General features: G+C 36.5%; 1 protein-coding gene across 12 annotated transcripts in view; it reads left to right on the top strand.

Annotated features, from left to right (window-relative positions):
• Window positions 1-27,756, top strand: part of TSGA10 (testis specific 10) — a 151,988-nt gene that overhangs the window by 29,564 nt on the left and 94,668 nt on the right. For 9 of the 12 annotated variants that reach the window (XM_008008140.3, XM_008008143.3, XM_038004189.2 and 6 more), the window contains 6 exons: window positions 2,076-2,141; window positions 3,645-3,812; window positions 4,211-4,369; window positions 7,541-7,711; window positions 7,802-7,879; window positions 9,122-9,273. In XM_008008140.3, coding sequence (XP_008006331.2) covers window positions 3,762-3,812; window positions 4,211-4,369; window positions 7,541-7,711; window positions 7,802-7,879; window positions 9,122-9,273 — 611 coding nt within the window. In that variant the 5' untranslated portion in view covers window positions 2,076-2,141; window positions 3,645-3,761. The remainder of the gene's footprint in view (window positions 1-2,075; window positions 2,142-3,644; window positions 3,813-4,210; window positions 4,370-7,540; window positions 7,712-7,801; window positions 7,880-9,121; window positions 9,274-27,756) is intronic. The other 3 variants (XM_008008145.3, XM_038004191.2, XM_008008147.3) reach the window with 2 other exon arrangements.

Genomic DNA, 27,756 nt, shown 5'->3' with positions numbered 1-27,756 from the left:
ATTGGACTGGATCTCTGATAGTCCTTATCATTGTTACTTCTGTATGTGATTCACTAAAAAGTATTTCAGAGCCCGCTGTGTGGAAGACATTGTGTAAAGTCTTTGTTTATCCCCCACCCCACCCTTTGTTTGTGGGGGACAAACAAAGACTTTACACAATGTCTTCCATGCAGCAAGCTCTGAAATACCCACCCCCCAATTCCCTGCACACACTCCCTGTCTTTCTCCCTCGCTTTATTTTTCCCTGTAACACTTGGCTGTTCCTTTCCCCTTCCCTCACTAGGCTCCAGCCATGCCGGTCTCCACACTTAGAACCAACCAGACGTTCTTTTGCCTTAGGATCTTTGTTAGAGCTGTAACTTTTGCCTGCAATGTTTTTTGCCCAGATTTTCACATGTTTGACTTCCTTTCCTCTGAAGTTTTTGGTGAAAGGTCACCTTTCAATGAGGACTTCCTGACCACCCTATTTAAAATTCCAACCTGTTCCTCCATAAATGTTCCCAGTATCCTTAACTCTGCTCTTCTTTTTCTAGTATATTATATAATTTATTTTTTAGGTTTATTATTGTCTATTCTAGCTGGAATGTAGGATCCACAAAGGCAGAAATTTTTATCTCTCTTGTTTACTTAACTCAAGTGCCTAGAACGTGAGTGTTCCTTGTATTATTTTTTGAGAGATGCAATCACTAACATTTATTTTGACTATTATCTTTTGTTTTTCTTTTTTTGGCTAGAATGTATGCTCTATGAGGGCAGAGATTTTTGCCTTTTTTACTCATTACTTTACCCAGCACATAACACAATGGCAGGCATGTAGTAAGCATTCATTAACTGTTAAGTAAGTGAAAACATTGGGTTAGCAGTTTTTCATTTGGGCCAGTTATTTTGTTTGTCAGAGTGGAATCAACATTTTTTTTAATCATTGTAAAATTAATTCATGTTTATTATACAAAATTTTAGTCCATATAGAAAAGTAAATGAAGAAAATAACATCTACCATAATCATACCTTGTTATACCTAGACATAATCTTCAGCTTATGTATTATTGGTTATGTTTATTTGTAGGATATCTGCATATAAATTTATTTTTTATGAGAATGTGTCATACTAGATACTCTTGCAGAGTGAATTTTTATACTTAATGTGGAAATCTGAACACATTCAAAGTAGACCTGTATCATTTTAGTATCTACTTAGTAGTAGACACTAAAACATTGAAAATTGTCTATTCAAGACTATACATAAGGTTATCCAAACTGTATGTAATTATGTTCTATTTCTAAGTATTTTACTTGTGAGAAAAATGTTCCAAATAATAGCACCCCTTAATATTTCATAAACTTAAAATATGACTGCCAGAAAAATCGTAGAAGAAAACGTTGGTCTAAAGAACAAATGAAGTACGGTAATTCCAGAGAATTCAAATTTAAAATGTAGTAGGCAAGATCAGGATGCACTTTAGAATAATGAGGGAAAGGTTGATGAATTGCAAAATACATTAAGCAAATATGCTATTAGCAAAGAACTTTACTGCTTTGCATAAAAACTTAGTCACTGTCTTGTAGGAACATACAATGTAGTCATATGCTAAATATATGACTGTGGGTTCCTATCTTATAAGACTGGGTATGTTCACTGTCATAAATTGATACAAAAAGTATTTTGTGTGTTGAACCAAGCAATTGAGTTCAGAAGAGAAAGCAATCTTTTCTGAATGGGATAATTTGGGTCAACTTATTTTATTCTAGTCATTTTTTTATTGCTTTCCAATTATCTTCAGAATTATAATTAAGACTAACATTTTGTTCCAGTTTATGGGGAATAATTTGGTAAAATATAATCAATTAACATTTTATACAGAACATTAGGTAATTGAAGGGAATTGTTATTTCATCTGGGTAAATAATCTTTTATCACCGAAGGTCGCTAAACAGAGGTTATTTCTTCTTAAAATATTCACTGTGTTCATGTTTCTTTTTAAGTGACTTCCTTTTTTTGATGTTCTTTTTCCAATTAGTTTAAACATCGTTAATAGAATTTTTTTTTTTTTTTTTTTTTTTTACTTTTTCTTCAGATCGAACTCATTTGCCAGCAAAATAATATTGTAGTATTGGAAGATACAATAAAAAGGCTTAAATCTGTAAGTACATTTTTCATAAATATGTGTTAAGGAATCGTTTTTATTTGGTCACTAAACTATATAAAGTCATATCTTTGGCTCTCATGCGTTTCGTGAGGAATAAAATGTGTTTGTTTTCTAAAATCTGCACCAGCTGCTAGGGACACAGGGGAACCCCTATCTGTAATAGTGACTTTTTTTTTTTTGCTGCTTTCATCACTACTACTTTTTTTCCTAGAGGCAAAGAAGAACTTTTGGTTGGTTTTATTAATGTCCTTATCTGTTAATTGATTTAAAATGGTGACTAATTCTCAAAATATGAAGTGTGTTTGTTTACATATTAACTTTTATCCCCCTTAATAATATTTTTAAGCCATAAATTTTGTTACATAATTCCAAACAATGTTTTATTTGTCTAACAATGTGAAATGAAAACTGCTCTGTTTGAAACATTTTAATGTTATTTAAAATATTTAAAACCATCTATCTGAAAGTATATTTATAATTGTCTCCCAATAAAGTATTGTTAAATAAATGTTGTCAAAGAAGTGTTTCTAAATATATTGAAGTGAATGCAAATTCATGGGAATGCTTGCAAGTATGGAATATCCAGCATTCAGTTAACGTATTCACTCGTTGAACATTATTGGACAAAACTTTGATGCTGTAACAGATGCTTTAATAGTAGCATATGTTTTTCTTTCTTTCTTTCTTTCTTTCTTTCTTTCTTTTCTTTTCTTTTCTTTTCTTTTCTTTTCTTTTCTTTTCTTTTCTTTTCTTTTCTTCTTTTCTTTTCTTTTCTTTTCTTTTCTTTTCTTTTCTTTTTTGAGATGGAGTCTTGCTTTGTTGCCCAGGCTGGAGTGCAATGGCACCACAACCTCCACCTCCTGGGTTCAAGCGATTCTCCTGCCTCAGCCTCCCAAGTAGCTGGGACCACAGGTGCGCGCCACCATGCCTGGCTAATTTTTTTGTATTTTTAGTAGAGATGGGGTTTCACCATGTTGGCCAAGCTGGTCTCAAACTCCTGACCTCGTGATCCGCCCGCCTCGGCCTCCCGAGGTGCTGGGATTACAGGCGTGAGCCACCATGCCCAGCCTAGTAGCGTATGTTTTTTTAAAGTAAATCCATGCCATTTCTAGGATGTGTGCTAGGTCTGTGGACATATCTGGCCTCTCTAAAATTTCTTTACCATTTTTTCTCCAAAATTATTGAGCAAATTTAAGGATACTTTCAGTTAAAATGTAGCATACCCAGAAATGCTGGAAAAGAAAGATATCTAACTGCTTTTTAAAAATTATTGATATATGTGAGCTGAGATCCGGCCACTGCACTCCAGCCTGGGCGACAGAGTGAGACTCCGTCTCAAAAAAAAAAATAATTATTGATATATGATTTTTTAAATGTTCTATTTAAAAAATACCAAATTAAATGTTTTTAAGGATCCTGTTTGTTTTCAATTTCACTTAGAAAATGATGCTATTGTTTAGCTTGAAATAATGGCCTAATTTTTTCCTCCTTGGCAAGATAATTTTAGATACTGAAAAAGCACAAAATAAATCTCCTTCTAGACTTGATTCCTTTGTCAAGACTTTGGAAGCAGACAGAGATTACTATAAGAGTGAAGCTCAACATTTGAGAAAGATGATGAGAAGTAGGTCTAAAAGTCCACGACGCCCATCACCAACTGCCCGGGTAGGTTTTATAAACTTATAAATATTTTGAAGTTTGTTACCCAGACACTGGCTTTTATTCTTTGTTTTACCTAATTTGGAAATGATTTGTTTTGATTTAGTGTGAATTGCTATATCAAAGGGGTTGATAGACAGAGGTCTCTTTGATGACGCAGTAGACTACTGATATTGGTTCTTTATCCTCAGCATAAGTAGCACTTGGGAGGTAATCAGACAAATGTGGAATAATTTGGAATGAAGCTGTTCTAAAAAGACATGGTTTTTAAACTTATTTTTTATAATTTCCTTTCGTTATATAGTCTTGTTTTCTTAAATAGAAATTGGTCACTGCTATCAGTAGCACCTTTCTATCAGTACTATATATCGAAGAAGAATTTCAAATTCCTTACATAATTACAGGGTGCAAACTGTGATGTAGAACTTTTGAAGACAACAACAAGAGACCGTGAAGAACTTAAATGCATGCTGGAAAAATATGAGCGCCATTTGGCAGAAATTCAGGGTAATGTCAAGGTTCTTACATCTGAGAGAGACAAGACCTTCCTTCTTTATGAACAGGTAAACTTATAAAAAAACAAGTTATGTAAGCAATAACATTGAATTCTAGAGGTATGTAGTTCTTCTTTGAGATCTATGAGACTGCTTAAACCTGCAAATCAAATTAATCTAACATTTGGGGATTACATATGTTTTTAAGATATTCTTAATGAAATGTAATACATTTCCAATATAGTAGGTATGTGAGTACACACATATGTTATCCCCATAGCCAAAAAAAGATCATATGCATGCATAAAAGTAGTCTTATTTTTGGAATAAGATATGGAGAAACCGTTAAAAGATAAGGTGTTGTGAGTTCAAAGTAAAAAGATCAAATCCTGACCTTTTCACCTTGAGCTCGCCACACCTTACTGCATCACTTTGGGAACTTTTATGTAATTTGCTTAATTTTAGAGAATAAAAGAAGTATGTAGTTTACCTCTGCTTTCTAGCTTAAAATTGCGTAGCTTTTATTAATTAGATAACTTCTTTACCCAACAAGTATTAAATCCTATAAATCACCCATGTAACCTCTTTTACAAGTATCACAATTTTTTAACAAATTATAGCTATTATATGTAGGGTTCTAGGCTCACTACTCTAAGGGATAGAAAAATGATAAGATGCTGACCATGTTCTCCTATAAATTTACAGTCTAGTTAGGGAGATAAAGTATATTGTATTTATTGACTTTTATTACTATAAGTGGTCTAGAAGATATTATAAGAAACAAAAGAATTGGGCATTTTTAGGTATGGTGATCAAGGAAATCTTTGTTAAAAGTTATGAAGTATGAGCCCTGAAAAATGAATGGAGTTTCTATTACGCTGAAAGGAACTAGAAGGAACATTCCAGACTAAAGGAATGGTATGAGGCAAAGGATAAAGGTAGGAAAATCAGCAGATAAATAAATTGGTTTAAGACTAGAATAGAGGATGTGTGTCAGTGGAGAAGGGAGAGAGCTAAGACTTGAAAGGTAGGTTACACTAGGGCAGGAATCAATGTACTTTTTCTGTCAGGCCCAGACAAAAAATATCTTCTGCTTTGCAAGCCATGTGGTCTCTGTTGTAACTAATCAGCCCTATAGTTGTAGGGTGAAAGCAGCTTTGGACAATACATAAATGAATAACTTTGACTGTATTACAATAAAACTTTATAGATACTGAAATTTGAATTTCACATTATTTTTACTTGTTTTAAAATATTCTTTTGATATTTTCCCTAGTCATTTAAAAATGCAAAAATATTTCTCCACTTACAGACCTACAGGAGGCAGGCTAGATATGGCCTGTGAGTTATATATAGTTTGATGACTTCTGGACTAAATGGTACAGGCTGTTCAATGGGCCTTATATGGGGTTTATATTTTGCTTTATAAGCAACAATCTTTTTTTTTTTTTTTTTTTTTTTTTTAAAGGCAGGCAAAATCTGACCAAAGTAGCATTTTACAATTTAAAAACTTTAACCTTATGGCAAATTTTTATTTCTCACATCATATTTCTATATTGTCTTCTTATGTAACAATTTCTCCTTTGAGAGAATTGGAGGAGGGAGAGACCATGGACTCCTCCGTAGAAGGCTGTTACAGTAGTGCACATATAAGGCATTAAGGGACTAAGCAAGGGTGTTTCAGTGGAAATAAATGTAGGGACAGATGCAAAAGACCTTGTGAAGGAAGATTTGACATGATTTGATCTTAGGAAGAAGGAGGGTTACATGACAGTGACTAAAATTCTGTCTTGAATGACTCAGCAATATGGTAATAAAATAAGAAATAGGAGAGTCATTGGTGGTTTGAGGAAAAAGATGTGAGTTTGTTTTTAGACAGAGTAAGATGATGGTAGCACATTCAGGTCGTAATTGCCATCAGGCTGTAAGAACTGTGGGACTGGGGTAGAGAGAGGCAAGAGTTAAATAGTTAGCTTTGGAAGTCATCTGCTTAGCAGTGAGCTTCGCACCTTCAGAGTGGATGAAGTCTCTGAATGAGAAAACTGTACGTAGAGGAGCAGAAAAGTTAAGATATAATATTCAAGAGGCAGAAGGGAACCTTTGAAAGAGACAAAGATGCAGAGAGCTAGGGAGGAACAATGTTATAAGGGAGGAAGGAATCTCAAGAAGCAGCATGTTGTAAACAGCAACAGACATCACTGAAATACCAAGGAGAATAGGAACTGAGAAAAGACCATTATATTTGGTTAGGTCTTTAGTTGAAGTTCCACAGAGGGTGGGAGGGTGGGAGCCCGGTTATTCTGGGGTGGTAGAAAGGATGGTAAGGAACCACTGGCAATAGTTACAGACCATAGGACTTTTTTTTTAATGTGTCAAAGGAAGAAGAGACATAGGATGGTAAATTGGTCAGCAGGATCAAGTGACAGGTTTTCAAGATAAGGGAGCACCGTTCATGACTGAAGGCAGGGGAGAAAGTGCCAGTGGAGAGGACACTATTCAAGAGGAGAAGAAATAATTATAATTGAGTCAGGGACATCTTAGAAGACACTTTAGGAGATAAGGTTTGGGGTTCTGGTGAAGGCTTAGCTATGGAAATTGGGAAATTACATATTTTCCTTTGGGGCTTGGAGACTGTCTGAATAGACAGTGATCAAAATCAAGAGGAAGGAAGATAAAGAGACGTGTGCGGCAAACTATGATATTAAATAATCTGTGGGTTTGGAATAGATTCGGGACCCAAGGACGGTTGAACAGATGTGCAGAGACTATGTTGGGTTTTCAGTAAGGATTGGTAGGCCTTTCTGTCGGCGCAAAAGTAGCAGGACATAGGAATGGCATGTGCATTTATATTTAAGAAGACTGAAATACTATGATAATATTCATTAAACCGGTAGTCTGCCTAAATTGTGCTGAATTTAAATTTACACTACAAAATGAATACATGGAGTATACCAAATGTATTTCTTAGCAAAACATTTTCTGTTGCAATGACTTCCTCCCAATTAATTTTATTGTAGACTTTTGACAAAGATGTTGTAACATGAACTTCTATTTAAATATATCCATTTTCATTTATTTGTATAAACTCATTTTAAAATAAAAGTGATATCATTACCCTGCTGCATGCATGTTGATGTAGTTTTGCATTTTAACTGGCTAGATATAAGATTTTTTATGTTTATGTGTTCTAAACATAGAACATAAAGCTTGTTAAACCAAATTCTATGATTTAAATAATAGGCACAGGAAGAAATTGCCCGACTTCGACGAGAAATGATGAAAAGCTGTAAGAGTCCTAAATCAACAACGGCACATGCTATTCTCCGGCGAGTAGAGACTGAAAGAGATGTAGCCTTCACTGATTTACGAAGAATGACCACAGAACGAGATAGTTTAAGAGAGAGGCTAAAGGTTGGAAAGGATTTTATTTACGTTAACATAGGTGAAACACAAATGCAGGGATATTGAAATCACTTTGTTTTGTTTTTGCTTTTTAATCAGATTGCTCAAGAGACAGCATTTAATGAGAAGGCTCACCTGGAACAAAGGATAGAGGAGCTGGAGTGTACAGTTCATAATGTAAAAAAAAAAAAATCTCGTGGCTATAAACACTCAATGACTTTCCCCTTTTCCCTTTTTCTGTGTTCAGAGAAGTTCTTTTATTTTTCTAAGATAGTGTTTATAGTCCTAAAATGCTTAAGGTATTTTATTATGTAAATTGTCACTTTTTCACTTGCTTATTTCCTTCTAAAAATGTAAGTGTGTTTTGGTGTTAGATTGCAAAGTGTGTACTTCAAAAAAATCACTAGGAATTCATTTTCAGGGATCTTATCCACTTTCTCATCTCCATATTTTGTTAAAGATAATATTGCCAGATGTAAAGAAAATGGTTTATTCTACCTGAAGAGTGGATAAGGTAGAGAAAATTTTGATGAAATAAAAATGATAAGCAAAGTGTATTTAAACTGAGTTTAAATGTGAAACATCACCTTTTTCCTAATCAGATTTGATATGCTATGAATATATATTGATGATATTGTCACTATATTAACATAATTAAGGGAATTTAACTTTCTATTACCAAATGTAATTGAAGATGTTTATAAATTCATCTGTACTGTTTTATTGTAACGAGTTAAAAATATGAGACAGAGGCTGGGCATGGTGGCTCACACCTGTAATCCTAGCACTTAGGGAGGCCAAGGCCGGTGGATCACCTAAAGTCAGGAGTTTGAGACCAGCCTGACCAATACGGTGAAACCCTGTCTCTACTAAAAATACGAAAATTAGCCAGGTGTGGTGGCGTGCGCCTGTAGTCCCAGCTACTCGGGAGGCTGAGAGAGGAGAATTGCTTGCACCCGGGAGGTGGAGGTTGCAGTGAACCGAGATGGCACCACTGTACTCTAACCTGGGCAACAGAGCGAGACTCCACCTCAAAAAAAAAAAAAAAAATTACTAGACAGGAGAAAATAGTTCTCATTTTCATAAGTCTACATTATATGTGTAAGTTGTTAATGTTGGGCAACAAGTAAATTCTTTTGCAAATAGCATATTTATACTATAGTCAGATTGAACCAGATTGAAAAATGTAGACTGATATATTGTGATAAGCTTTATAGAAAAGCTTTGCAGTGGCTGCTTCTTGGTCCTGCTTCAGAACACCTTATCTGTAAAATCTTCTACAGCAGTCAGGTCTAACTTGATAATCTCATCATGTCAGTCTTGCCACAAACCAGTTTGTGCAGAGGGAATATGTCCCTTCAGGAAGATTACTAAGGTGTTTTTAGTGATGGCAGTAACCTTGTCATTCTACTTGTATAGCTTGATGATGAACGTATGGAGCAAATGTCAAATATGACTTTGATGAAGGAAACCATAAGCACTGTGGAAAAAGAAATGAAATCACTAGCAAGAAAGGCAATGGATACCGAAAGTGAACTTGGCAGACAAAAAGCAGAGAATAATTCTTTGAGGTAAACTAAATTACCTTTAAACAACCAACAGTTTACTATAACTATAGCTCTGCTTTTGATAGTGTATTTTATAATGAAAATTATTTGTTGAGTTCATTTCTGAAAGGATGATTGAAAAGCAGTTGTAGGAACCTCGGCACACAGTGAACAATTTTCCTGAGCTCAATCACAGACTGGTAATGCCACACTTAACCAGGAATCACACTTCTAGTAATCGTACTTTACATTTGTTAAAAACTTCAACTTTTCACTGAAATAGTGTTCACAAAGCTCTGCTGGGTACAAAATATATTTGACTTTGATTGTTAATTTACCTTTATAACTTTAAATTCTGTTCTGGGATATGAACAGTATAAGAAAACACAAAGCACAGGTTTGGCAGTTGCTTAGAAAAAGTGATTTAGAATATAATGAAAAGCCATAACGGAGAAATAGGAGCATGTGGTGGAACATCTGTTAATTGAATGCAAGTACTATTTAACTTTCTGCAACTACCATTTTACTTTCTGTTTTCTGTTTCTGTTTCTGAGTTTAACTTTCCTATGTACTGGTATGGTTGCTGAAGACATATCAATTGAAGCAGCCTATGGCAATAAGCTTGGGCGATGGGGCGAATGAGTTTTTGAAGACCTCCACATGAGTGGTTTTACCTTTAGTATCTGTTGATGTGAGAAATAGAGGTTCTACAGATTCAGTAAGGTTGAATTTCATTGCATCTATGAACACTGAAGCATAGTAATAGCTTAATATCTAGGTAATGGGTTGATCTGTGCAGCAAACCACCGTGGCACACGTTTACCTGTGTAACAAACCTGCACATCCTTTACATGTACCCCGGAACTTAAAATAAGAAAGAAAAATAGTAGTTCACACTCCTATTAATGCCGAGATTACAGGCATGAGCCACCGGGCCTGGCCTTTCTTAACAAATTTTTAAGTATATAATCTGATATTGTTAAATGTAAGAACAGTGTTGTAAAGCAGATCTCTAGAGTTTTTCATATTGCATAACTGAACCTCTGTATCCTTTGAACAGCACTCCCTATTTCCGCCTCCAGTCAGTCCCTGGCAACTACCATTTTACTTTCTGTTTCTGAGTTTAACTATTTAGAGACATCTTGTAAGTAGAGTATTGAGTAGTATTTGTCCTTCTCTGGTTGTCTTATTTCACTTAGCAGGATGTCAATGTTTGTCCACGTTGTAGCATATGACAGAATTTCCTCCTTTCTTGAGGCGGAATCTTTAGTTCTTTATCTTTTTGTTCCTTTCTCGCTCTCCCTCCTTTTATTTTTATAATCCTTTGTTAATGTTCGCCCTCTTGATGCTGTCCCACATATCCCGTAGGCTTTCTTCATTTCTTTTTAATCTTTTTTTTATCCTCTGGGTATTTTCAAATGACCTGCCTTCAAGTTTACAAATTATTTTTTTCTACTTCGTGTAGTTTACTGTTGATGTTCTGCAAGAAAGCTTGTCTTGGGCTGGGTATGGGGGCTCACGCCTGTAATCCCAGCACTTTGAGGGGCCAAAGCAGGAGGATTACTTGAGGCCAGGACTTTGAAATAAGCCTAGGCAACATAGCAAGACCTTGTCTCTACAAAAATAAAAGTATCTTTTTATTAACAGATATTATTTATGTAGTCAGATTTATTCATCTTTCCCATTTGATTTATGCTTTTATCCTTTTTTTTTGAGACAGAGTCTCACTCTCTCACCCAGGCTGGAGTGCAGTGGCTTGATCTTGGCTTACTGCACACTCCACCTCCCGGGCTCACGCAGTTCTCCTGCCTCAGCCTCCTGAGTAGCTGGGACTACAGGTGCCCACCACCATACCTGGCTAATCTTTTCTATTTTTAGTAGAGACGGGGTTTCATGGTGTTAGCCAGGATGATCTCGATCTCCTGACCTCGTGATTCACCCGCCTCGACTTCCCAGAGTGCGGAGATTATGGCGTGAGCCACCGTACCTGGCCTAATTTATGCTTTTTTTTTTTGCACCCAGCCTAATTTATGCTTTTTTTTTTTTAACTGAGAAAATATTTTTCTCAGTTATAGGAACATGAAGGTATGTTCCTATATTATCTTCATATTTATATCTGTAATTTATCAGGAGTGTATTTTTGTATATGTTGTGAGGCAGTGGGCAAGTTTTGTTTTATTTTGCTTTTTAACATATGATAACTCAATTTTCCCAGCAATATTTGTTGAAAAGATTGTCCTTTACCGCTCTGCAGAGATGTTTTCCTTATAAATAAATATCTATGTATGTGTGTATTTCTAGGGTCAGTAATCTGTTCCATTTGTCTTTTACATGGTTCTTGTACCATTACAAAACTTCCCTAATTACTATAACTGTAAAAGTGTTAAATCTATAAGAACAAATCTACCTTGTTACTCATCAAGAAAGTCTTGACTATTGCCAGCCCTTTGCATTTTCAATTTTCATATAAATTTTAGAGTGAGCTGGTCAAAGTCCACCCCGAAAAAGAAAAACCCTATTAAGATTTTAATTGGCATTGAATTGAATAATAGATTAATTTTGAAATACTTTATTTTTATGTTATTTGAGTCTTCTGGGCCGCCATAAACATTGTATATCTCTCTATATATTTATATATTTTTCAGTTTTGCTCTATAATGTTTCCTATTTTTTGTGTGTAGAGAGGTCTTACATTTATTTTGTTAAATTCATAGGTACTCAGTATTTTGAGATTATATTGTTTTTAAAAATTGTGGCTGGTATATAAAAATAAAATTGATTTGGCCGGGCGCGGTGGCTCAAGCCTGTAATCCCAGCACTTTGGGAGGCCGAGACGGGCAGATCACGAGGTCAGGAGATCGAGACCATCCTGGTGAACACGGTGAAACCTTGTCTCTACTAAAAAAAATACAAAAACTAGCCGGGCGAGGTGGCGGGCGCCTGTAGTCCCAGCTACTCGGGAGGCTGAGGCAGGACAATGGCCTAAACCCGGGAGACGGAGCTTGCAGTGAGCTGAGATGTGGCCACTGCACTCCAGCCTGGGCGACAGAGCGAGACTCTGTCTCAAAAAAAATAAATAAATAAATAAAATAAAATAAAATAAAATTGATTTTTGTATTTTGGTGTGGTATCCAACAGTCCTGCTAACTTTTCATTATTTTTAATAACCCATCTACAGAAGTTTTCTTTTCATTTGTGTATACAAAATCATGTTATCTGCAAGTATTCTTTTCCGGTCTCTCTAATTCTTACACATTTTATTTTTCTTGCTTTGTTATATGTGAATTACTTCTAATTAACTATTAAATGTATTTCTTGTAGGTTTCTTGATAACTGTAATATTAGATTTAAGAACATTTTCTTCTATTTTTATTTTGCCCAGATATTAAAAAATCATGCATGAATGTTGAAATTGATCTGATAATTTTTATTCATGTATTTAGATGGTCACATTATTTTTCTCCCTTATTCTGTTAAAATGTGAACTTACACTGATTAATTTTATAATACTAAACCAACCTTATAGGGTAGAATAAATACAGATTGGTCACACTATATATTATACTTGTTACTTATTATTGGTCTAAGTTAACTAATATTTTGTTTTGTATATTTACACCTATTTTTGTAATTTAGATTGACTGATACTTTACCTTTCTTATGGCTTTTATTTTATTTTTTATTATTTTTGAGACAGAGTTTCGCTCTTGTTGCCCAGGATAGAGTGCAATGGCACGATCTTTGCTCACCACAATCTCCGCCTCCCGGGTTCAAGTGATTCTCCTGCCTCAGCCTCCCGAGTAGCTGGGATTACAGGCATGCGCCACTACACCAGCTAATTTTGTATTTTTAGTTGGGATGGGGTTTCTCCATGTTGGTCAGGCTGGTCTCGAACTTCCGACCTCAGGTGATCCGCCTGCCTCAGCCTCCCAAAGTGCTGGGATTACAGGCGTGAGCCATCACGCCCCACTGTCTCTTACAGCTTTTTTAAATCAGATTTTGATATCAAGGTAATGTAAACTCATACTATAATACTCTTACTCTTTTTAATTCATTTTGTCTTCTGTCATTTTGTGGAACAGTTTGTATAAGATTGGAGTTGTAGAACTTACCAATAAAGTCATTTGGATGTCATCTTTTCTTTAAGGGAAGGTTTTATTTCATTTATTTATTAAATAAATAATTTCTTCTTATGCCAGTCAGTATATATATGTAAGTATTTTTCATTTTGTCTAAATTTTAAAAGGTATTTAGTATAATGTTATATATAATATCCTGTGAACATTTTAATGTACGTAGAGTCTGTAGTTATTTCCTGTTTTTCTGTTCTGGAATTGGTGGTTTATTAGTTTTTTCCAAAGACCAACATTTTGCTTTGGTTTTGATCCTTTCTATTGTTTGTTTTTATTATTTCATAAACTTTGTTCTTATTTTATTATTTCCTTTCTTCTTTGTTCTTTAGATTTCTTTTTGTCTTGAATTTTCTTCAGATGAATGCTTACATTTTTACTTTTTAGGCCTTTTTTTCTAATAGAAACATGTAAAGCTTTAAATTATCCTCAAAATACTTCTTTAGGTATATTCTAAAAGTTTTGATGTTTACTATTTTCCGTATAAAAATTTTTTCTCCTTGGAGAGCTGTCAGTTTTTTCATTATATATTTTGATGGTATGTTATTAGGTGCATATGCATTTACAATTTTTCTATTAGCAAGTGACTTTCTTTATCTCTACTCATGTTTCTTACCTCTTTGTGTGATATTAACATAGCTATACCAATTTTCTTTCGGTATTCATTTTCATGAAAAGTATTTTCTTTTGCTTTCAACCTTTCAGTGTCCTTATGTTTTAGACATCTTTCATAAATAGCATGTGTTAAGTTTTTAAAATTTAATCTGACGTCTTTTATATTTTAACTGGATCATTTGGTCCATTTGTATTTTATTATATCTTTGGGTTTAAATCTAATGTCTTATATACTTTCTGTTATTATCAATTATATGATTCTTGCCTTCTTTTGGATTGATGGGGTATTTAAAAATCATTTTATTGTTTTCTGTCAGCTTAAAAATCATTCTAGAAGTCATAAACTCATTTATTTTTCTTTTAGTGATTACCTGAGAATTGCAAGAACCTTAGAACAGTAACTCCATTTACCCATCTTAACTTCTGTACCATTTTAAGCCAAATATTTTAATAACACATATACATATATGTGTGTATAAATATATATATATATATAAACTGAGTAAAATACTTATTGTTGTTTGCTCAGTCAATATTTGTTTAGATTTACCTGTACATTTATTCTTTTCATTGCCCTTCATTCCTTTTGTTGCCCTTGAGTGATCTGGAATCCTTTATTTTCTGTTAGAAAAATATCCTTTAGAATTTATTTTAGAACTTTGTCTGAATTTAAGTTTTTGGGGTCCTATATATATATTTTCAGATTCAGGTCATTAATATGCAATAACATATGGTCAGTTTGATGAATGTAGACAATTGTATATAGCTGTGTAACCATACTTTAAAGAAGATACAGAGCATTTCCTTCCCTCCAGATAGTTTCCTTATTCTCCTTTCCAGTCAGTTCTCCTCCTCCCCATTGCCTGACACTTATTACCACAGGTAAATTTTGCCTGTATCTGAGTTTCTTAGAGGGAGTCCCCACTTTGCATGGTTTCTATATGCATTAATTTGGTTAGTAGGGTTTAGTTAAGTAATATCAGTTCTCTACCAACATAGTTTCAGTTACCAGAGTAATTACTGTGAGTAATTGCATTAAGTACAAACTTACTGCTAGCTCTTTAATCTACAGATCCCTAAGAAAATAACAGATATAAATCATGACCAGTGACCAATCACATCACATCTTCTAAAGTCTGTAGGTGATTGATCAGTGACATGTTAATCAGTTTATGCTTAGATAGCAAAGTCTGTTCTGTTGCCTCCTTCCCAGTGACAAACATGTGACATTTTATAACACAGATAGTTGAAAGGGGGAATTGGCCATCAAAGATGAAAATGCAACAAAGAAACGAAAAGTTATAACACTGGAAGCAAAATTTGAGTCAAATGTAAAGGGAATTAAGGAAGAAATAACTGTCATCGAAGTGTTGACGCTGCTGCCATTAAAGAGATTCTAGATATGCCTCCAGGGAAACTGATAAAGGCAACCTTATCAACATAAGTGAAGAAAGTGGCTGGGCGTGGTGGCTCAAGCCTGTAATCCCAGCACTTTGGGAGGCCGAGACGGGCGGATCACGAGGTCAGGAGATCGAGACCATCCTGGCTAACACGGTGAAACCCCATCTCTACTAAATACAAAAAACTAGCCGGGCGAGGTGGCGGGCGCCTGTAGTCCCAGCTCCTCGGGAGGCTGAGGCAGGAGAATGGCGTGAACCCGGGAGGCGGCGGAGCTTGCAGTGAGCTGAGATCTGGCCACTGCACTCCAGCCTGGGCGACAGAGCAAGACTCCGTCTCAAAAAAAAAAAAAAAAAAAAAAAAAGAAGAAAGTGATTGTGACAAAAAGGATGAAGGCAGTCCAGTAGACGTGACATTGGCAAAAGCCGTTATATTAAAAGAACTCTCCGAGATGTTTCATGCCATTGAAAGCATAAAGGGTAAAACATGGAAGCTGATCCAAACTTAGAAAGGTGTATAACAATTTGCCAAGACATAAAAAACATGCTTGCTCTGTATTTTGTTTTGATAAGAGGTGGCAAGCACTGTTCAAACTACTCTTGATAAACTTTTTATAAAGAATCATGTTAATTCTCAATGTATCTAATGTTTTAATTTACAACGTACTCAATAAATACTAGTTTTTTTAAAATTTTGCTATACACTTATAAATGACAGTAACAAAGTTGTATTTTGACAAAAAATTTAAAAGTTACGGAAAAATTGTTTTTCTCATTGATTATTAAAGATTACTTTGCCTGGACGACTTGTACAGTCATTTTTGTGGTCCTGCATGGCTGTCAAAGTTGGGGCTGCCTACATATGTACTGATACAATATACTTTTTTTTTGGCTAGGCACAGTGGCTCATGCCTGTAATCACAGCACTTTGGGAGGCCCAGGCAGGTGGATCACGAGGTCAGGAGATTGAAACCAGCCTGGCCAACATGGTGAAACCCCGTCTCTACTAAAAATACAAAAATTAGCTGGGCGTGGTGGCGCATGCCTGTAATCCCAGCTACTCAGGAGGCTGAGGCAGGAGAATCGCTTGAATCAGGGAGTCGGAAGTTCAGTGAGCCGAGATCGCACCACTGTACTATAGCCTGGTGACAGAGCAAGACTCTGTCTCAAAAAAAAAATATCTATCTATCCATCTATAGATAGATAGGTACACTTTTTTATAAAGTATGTACTTTTTTGTATCTGGCTTGTTTCTTTCAATATATTTTTTTAAAGAATCATCACTTATAAAAGTATTAATAGTACAATTTTTAAAATATTTCTAATATGAACCTTTTCTTTTTTATTTTATCAAATTTCCATAGATTTTTGGGGAACAGATGGTGTTTGGTTACATGAGTACATTCTTAAGTGATTTGTGAGATTTTGGTGCACCTATAACCCGAGCAGTCTACACTGTACCCAATTTGTAGTCTTTTATCCCTCACCCTCCTCCCACGCTTTCCCCTAAATCTCCAGAGTTCATTGTATCATTCTTATGCCTTTGCATCCTCATAGCTTAGCTCCCACTTATGAGTGAAAACATAAGAGTTACCATTCCTGAGTTACTTCCCTTAGAATAATGATCTCCAGTTCCATCCAGGTTGCTGCAAATGCCATTATTTCATTCCATTTTATGGCTGGATTGTATTCCATGGTATATATACCACAATTTCTTTATCCATTTATTGATTGATGGGCATTTAGGTTGGTTCCATATTTTGGAAATTGCTAATTGTGCTGCTATAAATGTGTGTACAAGTATCTTTTTTGTATAATGACTTATTTTCTTCTGGGTACTCAGTAGTTGGATTGCTGGCTCAAATGGTGGTTTTACATTTAGTTCTCTAAGGAATCTCCACACTGTTTTCCATGGTGGTTGTACCAGTTTACATTCCCACCAGCAGTGTAAAAGTGGTCCCTTTCACCGCATCCCCGTCAACATCTATTGTTTTTTTATTTTTTTGATTATGGCCAATTCTTGCAGGAGTAAGGTGGTATCACATTGTGTCTTTGATTTGCATTTCCCCTATCATTAGTGATGTTGAGCATTTTTTAATTTGTTTGTTGGCCATTTATGTGTCTTCTTTTGAGAATTATCTATTCATGTCCTTAGCCCACTTTTTGATGGTATTGTTTGTTTTTTTTATTGCTAATTTGTTTGAGTTCCATGTAGATTCTGGATATTAGTCCTTCGTTGGTTGTATGGATTGTGAAGATTTTCTCCCACTCTGTGTGTTTTCTGTTTACTCTGCTGAGTGTTTCTTTTTCTGTGCAAAAGAAACTTAGTTTAATTTAGACTTAGTTTAATTAAGTCCCACCTCCTTATTGTTTTTGTTCCATTTGCTTTTGGGTTCTGCCTAAGCCAATGTCTAGAAGGTTTTTTTTAATGCTATCTTCTATACTTTTTATGGTTTCAGGTCTTAGATTTAAGTGCTTGATCCATCTTGAGTTGATTGTTGTATAAGGTGAGAGATGAGGATCCAGTTTCATTCTCTACATGTGGCTTGCCAATTATCCCAGCACCATTTTTGAATAAGGTGTCGTTTCTCCTACTTCATATTTTTGTTTGCTTTGTCGAAGATCAGTTGGCTTTAAGTATTTGGCCTTATTTCTGGGTTCTTATTCTGTTCCATTCGTCTAAGTGCCTATTTTTATATCAGTACCATGCTTTTTTGATAACTGTAGCCTTGTAGTATAGTTTGAAGTTGGATAATGCAGTGCCTCCAGGTTTGTTCTTTTTGCTTAGTCTTGCTTTGGCTATGTGAACTCTTTTTTGGTTCCATGTGAATTTTGGAATTGCCTTTTCTAGTTCTGTGAAGAAGGATGGTGTTATTTTGATGGGAATTGCATTGAATTTGTATATTGCTTTGGACAGTAGGTTCATTTTCACAGTATTGATTGTACCCATCCATGAGCATGGGACGTGTTTCCATTTGTTCGTGTCGTCTATGATGTCTTTCAGCAGTGTTTTATAGTTTTCATTGTAGAGATCTTTCACCTCCTTGGTTAGATATATTCCCAAGTTGTGTGTGTGTGTGTGTGTGTGTGTGTGTGTGTTTTGCAGCTATTACAACGGGTTGAGTTCTTGAATTGATTTTCTGCATGATTGCTGTTGGTGTATAGCAGTGCTACTGATTTGTGCACATTGCTTTTGTATCCTGAAACTTTTCTGAATTCATTTATCAGTTCTGGGAGCTTTTTGGAGGAGTCTTTAGGATTTTCTAGGTCTACAATCATATCATCAGCAAACAGCGACAGTTTGAATTCCTCTTTACTGATTTGGATGCCCTTTACTTCTCTTGTGTGATTGCTCTGGCTAGGACTTCCAGTACTATGTTGAATGGACGTGGTGAGAGTGGGCATCCTTTTCTTCTTCCAGTTCTTAACAGAAATGCTTTCAGTGTTTCCCTTTCAGTATTATGTTGGCTGTAGTTATGTCCATAGGTGGCTTTTATTACATTAAGGTATGTCCATTTTATATTGATTTTGCTGAGGGATTTAATCATAAAGGGATGCTGGATTTTGTCAGATGCCTTTTCTGCATCTATTGAGATGATCATGTGATTTTTGTTTTTTATTCTGTTTATGTGGTCTGTCACATTTATTGACTTGAGTGTGTTAAACCTTCACTGCCTCCCTGGTATGAAACCCACTTGATCATGGTGGATTATCTTTTTGATATGCTGTTGGATTTGGTTAGCTAGTATTTTGTTAAGGATTTTTGCATCTATATTCATCAGATATATTTGTCTATAGTTTCACTTTTTGTTATGTCCTTTCCTGGTTTTGCTATTTAGGGTGATGCTGGCTTCATAGAATGATTTAGGGAAAATTCCATCTTTATCTTGTAGAATAGTTTCAGTAGGATTGGTACCAATTCTTCTTTGAATGTCTGATAGAATTCAGCTGGTCCTTAACTTTTTTCTGTGGGCAATTTTTAAATTACTATTTCAATCCCACTGTTACTGGTCTGTTCAGGGTTTCTAATTCTTCCTGGTTTAAGCTAGGAGGGTCGTATATTTTCAGGAATTTATCCATCTCCTCTAGGTTTTCTAGTTTATGTGTGTAAAGGTGTTTGTAGTAGCCTTAAATGATCTTTTGTATTTCTGTGATGTCAGTTGTAATATCTCCCATTTCATTTCTGATTGAGCTTATTTGTATCTTCTGTCTTCTTTTCTTAGTTAAATCTTGCTAATGGTCTATCAATTTTACTTATCTTTTCAAAGAACTGGCTTTTTGATTAATTTATTTTTGTGTGTTTCTTTTGTTTCAGTTTCATTTAGTTTTGCTCTGATATTTATTATTTCTTTTCTTCTGCTGAGTTTGGGTTTGGTTTATTCTTGTTTCTCTAGTTTTTTGAGATGTGATCTTAGATAGTCTGTTTGTGCTCTTTCAGACTTTTTGATGTAGGCATTTAAAGCTATGAACTTTTCTCTTAGCACTGCCTTTGCTGTATCCCAGCGGTTTTGATAGGTTGTGTCACTATTATTGTTCAGTTCAAAGAATTTTTAAATTTCCCTCTTGATTTCATTGTTGACCCAATGATCATTCAGGAGCAGGTTATTTAATTTCCATGTATTTGCATGGTTTTGAAGGTTCCTTTTGGAGTTGATTTCCAGTTTTATTCAATTGTGGTCAGAGACAGTACTTGATATAATTTAAATTTTCTTAAATTTATTGAGACTTGTTTGGTGGCCTACGATATGGTCTATCTTGAAGAACATTCCATGTGCTGATGAATAGAGTGTATATTCTATGGTTGTTGGGTGGAATGTTCTGTAAATATCTGTTAAGTCCATTTGTTCTAGGGTATAGTTTAAATCCATTGTTTCTTTGTTGACTTTCTGTCTTGATGACCTGTCAAGTGCTGTCAGTGGAGTATTGAAGTCCCCCACTATTATTGTGTTTCTGTCTATGCCAATTTTTAGGTTTAGTAATAATTGTTCTATATTTAAGATTGTGATACCTTCCTGTTGGACAAGGCCTTTTATCATTATATAATGTCCCTCTTTGTCTTCTTCAACTGCTGTTGTTTTCAAGTTTGTTTTGTCTGATATAAGAATAGCTACTCCTGCTTGCTTTTGGTGTCCATTTGCATGGAATGTCTTTTTTCACCCCTTTACCTTAAGTTTATGTGAATTCTTATGTGTTAGGTGAGTCTCTTGAAAGCAGCAGATATGTGTTCAGTGAATTATCAATTGTGCCATTCTGTATCTTTTAAGTGGAGCATTTAGGCCTTTTACATTCAATGTTAGTACTGAGATGTGACATACTATTCTATTCCTCGTGCTATTTGCTGCCTAAATACTTCGGTATTTACGTATGTATGTATGTATGTATGCATGCATGTATGTATTTACTTACTGTGTTGTTTTATAGGTCCTGGGAGATTTATGCTTTAAGGAGGTTCTGTTTGATGTATATTGAGGATTTGTTTCAAGATATAGAGCTCGTTTTGCAGTTCTTTGTAGTGCTGGCTTAGTAGTGGTGTATTCTCTCTGCATTTGCTTGTCTGAAAAAGACTATCTTTCCTTCATTTATGAAGCTTAGTTTCACTGGATACAAAATTATTGACTGACAGTTGTTTTGTTTAAGGAGGCTGAAGATAGAACAACAATTCCTTCTAGCTAGTAGGGTTTCTGCTGAAAATTTGCTGTTAATCTGAGAGATTTTCCTTCATAGGTTAGCTCATGCTTTTGCCTCACAGCTCTTAATATTCTTTTCTTTGTCTTTCCTTTAGGTATCTTGATGACTGTGTGCCTAGGTGATGATCTTTTTGTGCTGAATTTCCCAGGTGTTCTTTGAACTTGTTATATTTGGATGTCTAGGTCTCTAGCAAGGTCAGGGAAGTTTTCCTCGATTATTCCCCCAAATACGTTTTCCATACTTTTAGATTTCTCTTCTTCCTCAGGAATGCCAATTATTTTTGGGTTTGGTTGTTTAACATAATCCAAAACTTCTTGGAAGCTTTGTTCATTTTTTTTTAAATCTTTTTTATTTGTCTTTGTTGGATTGGGTTATTTTGAAAATCTTGTCTTCAGGCTCTAAAGTTTTTTCTTCTACTTGTTTGATTCTATTGCTGAGCCTTTCCAGTGCATTTTGTGTTTCTGTAAGTGTGTCCTTGATTTCCAGAAGTTGTGATTGTTTTTTATTTATATTACCTATTTCACTGAAGATTTCTTCCCTCATATCTTGTATCATTTTTTTGATTTCATTAAATTAGACTTTGCCTTTTTCTGGTGCCTCCTTGATTAGCTTAATAACTGACCTTCTGAATTATTTTTCTGGCAAATCAGGGATTTCTTCTTGGTTTGGATCCACTGCTGGCGAGCTAGTGTGATTTTTTATTTTTTGAGGGTGTTAAAGAACCTTGTTTTGTCATATTACCAGAATTGTTTTTCTGGTTCCTTCCCATTTGGGTAGGCTATGTCAGAGGGAAGATCTGGGGCCCAGGGGCTGCTGTTCAGATTCTTTTGTCCCATGGGGTCCTCCCTTGATGTAGTACTCTCCCTCTTTTCCTAGAGGGATGTGGCTTCCGGACAGCCGAACTGTAGTGATTGTTATTTCTCTTCTGTATCTAGCCACCCAGTGGGTCTACCAGGTTCTGGGCTGGTACTGGCGGGTGTCTGTACAGAGTCCTGTGATATGAACCATCTTCTGGTCTCTCAGCCATGGATAGCAGCACCTGCTCTGGTGGAGGTAGCAGGAGAGTGAAATGGACTCTGTGAGGGTCCTTAGTTGTATTATTATTGTTTATTGTACTAGTTTTGTGCTGGTTGGCCTCCTGCCAGGAGGTGGCACTTTCAAGAAAGCATCAGCTGTGGTAGTATAGGGAGGATCAGATGGTGAGTGGGGCCCCAGAACTCCCAAGAGAATATGACCTTTGTCTTCAGCTACCAGGGTGGATAGAGGAAGACCCTCAGGTGGGGGCAGGGTTAGTCGTGTCAGAGCTTAGATTCTCCTTGGGTGGGGCTTGCTCCCACTGCTGTTGGGGGTGGGAGTGTGGTTCCCAGGCCAACAGAGTTATGCTTCCCGGAGGATTGTGGCTGTCTCTCCTGTGTCATGCAGGTCACTAGGCAAGTGGGGGAAACCAGCAGTTACAGGACTTACCCAGCTCCCGTGCAACCCAAAAGGCCAATGTCACTCCCACCGTGCGTTCCCCACCAACAGCACCGGGTTTGTTTACAGGCAGTGGGCAAGCAGAACTAAGAACTTGCCTCAGGCTACCAGCTTCCTGGCTGAGAAAGCAAGCAGGGCTTTCAGGTTTTGTGCCACTCCGCCTGCCCACATCTGCACTTGGGCTTCACCTCTTTCCCTGAGTTCTGTCCAAGAAACTTCACATTCGGTTGGAATTGTTACAAAATTCAGTTGGAAGTTTCCTTCTCCCTGTGGTCTTTTCCCACTTCCTCTGGCAGCCCTCCCCAAGGACCCCTGTGAGACAGTGTGTCAGAGATGGCTTCCCTGGGGACTGAGCTCTTCCCGCTGCTTACTCTACTCCTGTATTTCGCTTGGCTGTCTAAATATCTCAGCTCCTTTGTTGATAGGTATTTGGATTAGTCACACACTTTTAGAGTAAGACTGCTGTAAAATTTTTGCACACGCCTTTTTATGGGCATGTGTTTTTATTCTCTTGAATAAATAGGAGTGGAATTACTGGGTTACATGGTAAGCATGCGTTTAATTTCATAAGGAATGATCAGTTTTCCACGTGATTCTATGATTTTACCGTCCCAGTAACAATGTATAATGCAGCCCTTTTAAATCAGGCCTCTCAGAGAGAATGAGAATTGAGTTCTAATTTGCTAAGATATCTATTGTATATATACCTATTGTATATATAGTAGTCCCCTCTTATCGAGGGGGATATGTTCCAAGACCCTCAGTGGATACCTGAAACCGCAGCTATTAATACTGAACCCTGTATGTACTCTGTGTTTTTTCCTAAATATACATACCTATGATAACGTTTAATTTATAAATTAGGTACAGTAAGAGATTAACAACAATAACTAATAATAAAATAGGGCAATTACAACCACATATTGTAAAAGTTTTATGAATGTGGCCTCTCTCTTTTCAGTTGACTGTGGGTAACTGAACCCACAGGAAGAGAAACCACAGATAAGAGGGGCTACTACACCGAATTACCATCTCTCCTGGATTCATAGGAATCTAGAATTGTACTAGCTTTGGGCTATCCTTGAGAGAACTGAGAAAATAGTCACTGAATTAATTTTATCTAGTTCTTTTTCCCACAGAACCCCACGTGAGAAAGGTTGTATAAGAGTTTAATTTGTTTCATCCATGTCCTTAGCAGCATTTTCAGTCTCTGATTTTAGCCATTTTACTGGATGTGAAGAGATATAATTGTGTGGTTTTAATCTGTATTTTCTTGATTCCTAATGATGTTGAGTGCCTGTTTGGTGTGCCATTTGTATATCTTATTTTGTTAAGTGTCTGTTCGATTCTATTGCTCATTTTTTCGCTTGGTGATTTTTATTGTTTATTTGTAGGCATTATTGTAGCTAGAAACCGTTTATCTGAAATGTAGTATGATTTTTTTTAACTAGTCTGTGGCTTGTTTTTTGCTTGTAATTGCTTTGTTTTTGATAAACAAAAATTTTAGTGTTTCTTTTTCTAGAGACACTGTCTTATTCTGTCACTCAGGCTGGACAGCAGTGGTGCGATCACAGCTCACTGCAACCTCAAACTCCTAGGCTCCAGAGATGGCACTGCCTCAGCCTCCCGGGTAGCTGGGACTGAAGGTATGCGCTACCGTGACCAGCCAATTAAAAAAAAATATATATGTGTGTGTGTGTGTGTGTGTGTGTGTGTGTGTGTGTGTGTATATGTGTATGTGTGTGTATATATGTGTGTGTGTGTGTGTATTTGTTGTTGTTGAGACAGAGTTTTGCTTTTGTTGCCCAGGCTGGAGTGCAATGGTGCCATCTCGGCTCACTGCAACCTCCTCCTCCTGGGTTCAAATGATTCTCCTACCTCAGCCGCCCTAGTGACTGGGATTACAGGCATGCGCCACTACGCTCAGCTAATTTTGTATTTTTAGTAGAGGTGGGGTTTTTCCATGTTGGTCAGGCTGGTCTTGAACTCCTGAACTCAGGTGATCTGCCTGCCTCAGCCTCCTAAAGTGCTGGGATTACAGGCATTAGCCACCGTGCCCGGCCTAAAAAAAAATTTTTTTTTTTTTTTGAGACGGAGTCTCGCTCTGTCGCCCAGGCTGGGGTGCAGTGGCGTGATCTTGGCTCACTGCAAGCTCCGCCTCCCAGGTTCACGCCATTCTCCTGCCTCAGCCTCCTAAGTAGCTGGGACTACAGGCACCCACCACCACACCCGGCTAATTTTTTGTATTTTCAGTAGAGACGGAGTTTCACTGTGTTAGCCAGGATGGTCTCAATCTCCTGACCTTGTGATTCGCCCGCCTGGACCTCCCAAAGTGTGGGGATTACAGGCATGAGCCAGCACGCATAGGGTCTTGCTATGTTGTCCAGGGTGGCCTTGAACATCTAGCCTCAGGTTTTTGGTAGATTTTATAGGATTTCCTATGTAGATTATCATGTCACCTGTAAATAAAGAGTTTTGCTTCTTTTCTAATCTTAATGCCTTGTGTTTCTTTTTCTTTCCTTATTTACTTGATAGAAACTCTGGTACGGTGTTGAATAGAGGAATGAGAACAGTCATCCTTGTTTTGTTCCTGATTTTGGAAGGAAAGCAATTCAGCCTTTCATCTTTGTAATGTCAGCTATAAGCTTTTTGTAGATGTCTATTATGAGATTGGAAAAGGTGTCTTCTATTTGTAGTTTGCTGGGTGTTCTTATTAAGAATGGATATTGGATTTTGTCACATGCTTATTCTGCATCTGTTGATATCATAATTTTTTCTTAGTCTGTTAATATGAGTTATTAATGATTAATTTTTAATTTTCAAATTGTAAACCAATCTGGCATTCCTGGGTAAACCCCACTTGGTCATAGTAGATTCTGATTTTCTTGGATTTGATTGCTATGATTGGTTAAAACTTTTAACATATATGTTTATGCTTTCTCCAAAAGCATTGTAATTTTACATTTTATGGTTAAGTTTTTTGTGTATGGTGTCATGTAGTGGTCAGAGTTCTTTTTTTTCCATACAGCAATACAATTGGGTTTTTTTGGTTTGTTTTTGTTCATTTTATTTTACTTTCCAACTTTTAAGTTCAGGGGTACGTGTATAGGTTTGTTATGTAGGTAAACCCCTGTCATGGGTGTTTGTTGTGCAGAATATTTCATCCCTCAGGGTAATGCAGTTGTTTTAGCACCAGTTGTTTCCTTTCCCCATTGGATTGCTTTGATATATTTATTGAAAATTGATTGACCGTATATCCGTGGTCTATTTCTGTGCTCTGTATTCTGCTTTATTAGTCTATGTGTTGATCCTTATACTGATGCCAATCCGTCTTGAATAGTGTAGTAAGTCTCAAAGTCAGCTTTGGTAAGTCCTCTAAATTTATTTCTTGTTTTCTATTTGTTTATCCTTCTACTAAAATTTCTTCAATTTGTTGTCAGTGTGCTAATTCATTTATCAAGTGTTTCACCATATATATTTTTAACTTCATCTACTGCATTTCTCATGACTGTTATTTGTACCATTTTCCCTATCTTTTTTCATATTGATAATATCTAGCAGTGTCTTTTATTTAGTTTTTTAAATTTTTCTAGAACTCCAGAAAAAAAATACTTTTTTTTTTTTTTTAAGACAGGATCGCCCTCTGTTGCCCAGGCTGGAGTATAGTGGCATAATCATAGCTCACTGCGGCCTTGACCTCTCAGGCACAAGTGATTCTCTTGCCTCAGCCTCCCAAGTAGCTGGGACCACAGACATGTGCCACCGCACTTGACTAATTTTTTAAAAATTTTTTGTAGAGACAGGGTCTTCCTGTGTTGCCCAGGCTGGTCTTGATCTTCCAGCCTCAAGTGATCCTTCCATATTGGCCTCCCAAAGTGCTAGGACTACAGGCTTGAGCCATCATGCCTGGCTTCTCCTTTCTTTTAATTTTTTTTGGGCTAATTAATTTTTTGGATGTATTTTTTAGATTAATTAATTAATTTTGAGACAGAGTCTCACTCTGTCACCCAGGCTGGAGTGTAGTGGTGCGATCTCAGCTCACTGCAGCCTCCGCCTCCCAGGTTCAAGTGATTCTCTTGCCTCAGCCTCCTGAGTAGCTAGGATTGCAGGCGCACGCCACCATGTCCGGCTAATTTTTGTATTTTTAGTAGAGATGGGGTTTCACCGTGTTGATTAGGCTGGTCTTGAACTCCTGACCTCATGATCTGCCCGCCTCGACCTCCCAAAGTGCTGGGATTACAGGCATGAGCCACCACTCCTGGCCTGGATGCATTTATTCTAATATACCTGCTTCTGCTTGATTTTGTAATCAGTGTGTTTTGTTTTGCTTTGTTTTTAAATGACTGGCCTTCTCAAATGTCTTACAGTTTTGGCCCTGGAACAGAGTTTCCCATGGAGATATAAGTTATTGTGTAAAACAATGCTTTTGGGTGACTAAAAATGTCAGCCTCTTTGAGTTCATGGTATGGGGGATTGGAGACACGCTGATGCCATAAAACCACTATCACTTTCTGCCTCATATACACCTGCTTTGTTAATTTTTCACCCGTTGCTCCCCTGGATGAAGAGACATCAGGAGTCTCCATTAGTCTATTCTTGTGTTGCCATAAAGAAATACCCGAGTGTGGGTAATTTTAAAAGAAAAGAGATTTATTTTAGCTCATGGTTCTGCAGGCTGTACAGGAAGCATGGTGCTGGCATTTGCTTTTGGTGAGGGCCCGATACAGCTTACCATCTTGGTAAGCAAAAGCAAAGGGGGAGCCAGTGCATCACATGACAAGGGCAGGAGCAAGAGAAAAGGGGAGGTCCCAGACTTCTTTAAACAGTCAGATCTCATGTGAACTAACTAGTGAGAACTCACTTATCAGCAAGGGGATAGTGTTAAACCATCATGAAGGACCTGCCCCCATGATCCAATCATCTCTCCCCAGGCCCCACTTCCAACATTGGGAAGCACATTTCAACATGAGATTTGGAGGGGATACACATCCAAACCATAGCAGGTGCATTCCTTAACAGCCTTGGCTGCATATTAGAATCAAAAGAGGAGCTTTAAAAAACAATAGTGATGTTGATTCTCATTCCCAGGTATTTTAATTTAATTGGTGTAATTGTGCAGCCTAAATCTAGGACTTTTTTTTTGTTTTACTGCTTTAAAATAATTTCATAATTTGGAGGAAGTTGCAAAAATATACAGAGTAGTT

This window comes from Chlorocebus sabaeus, chromosome 14 (genome assembly GCF_047675955.1).
Source record: "Chlorocebus sabaeus isolate Y175 chromosome 14, mChlSab1.0.hap1, whole genome shotgun sequence".
NCBI lineage: Eukaryota > Metazoa > Chordata > Mammalia > Primates > Cercopithecidae > Chlorocebus > Chlorocebus sabaeus.
The sequence above is the reverse complement of the archived record's forward strand: the minus strand, read 5'-3'. Positions and strand labels throughout refer to the sequence as shown.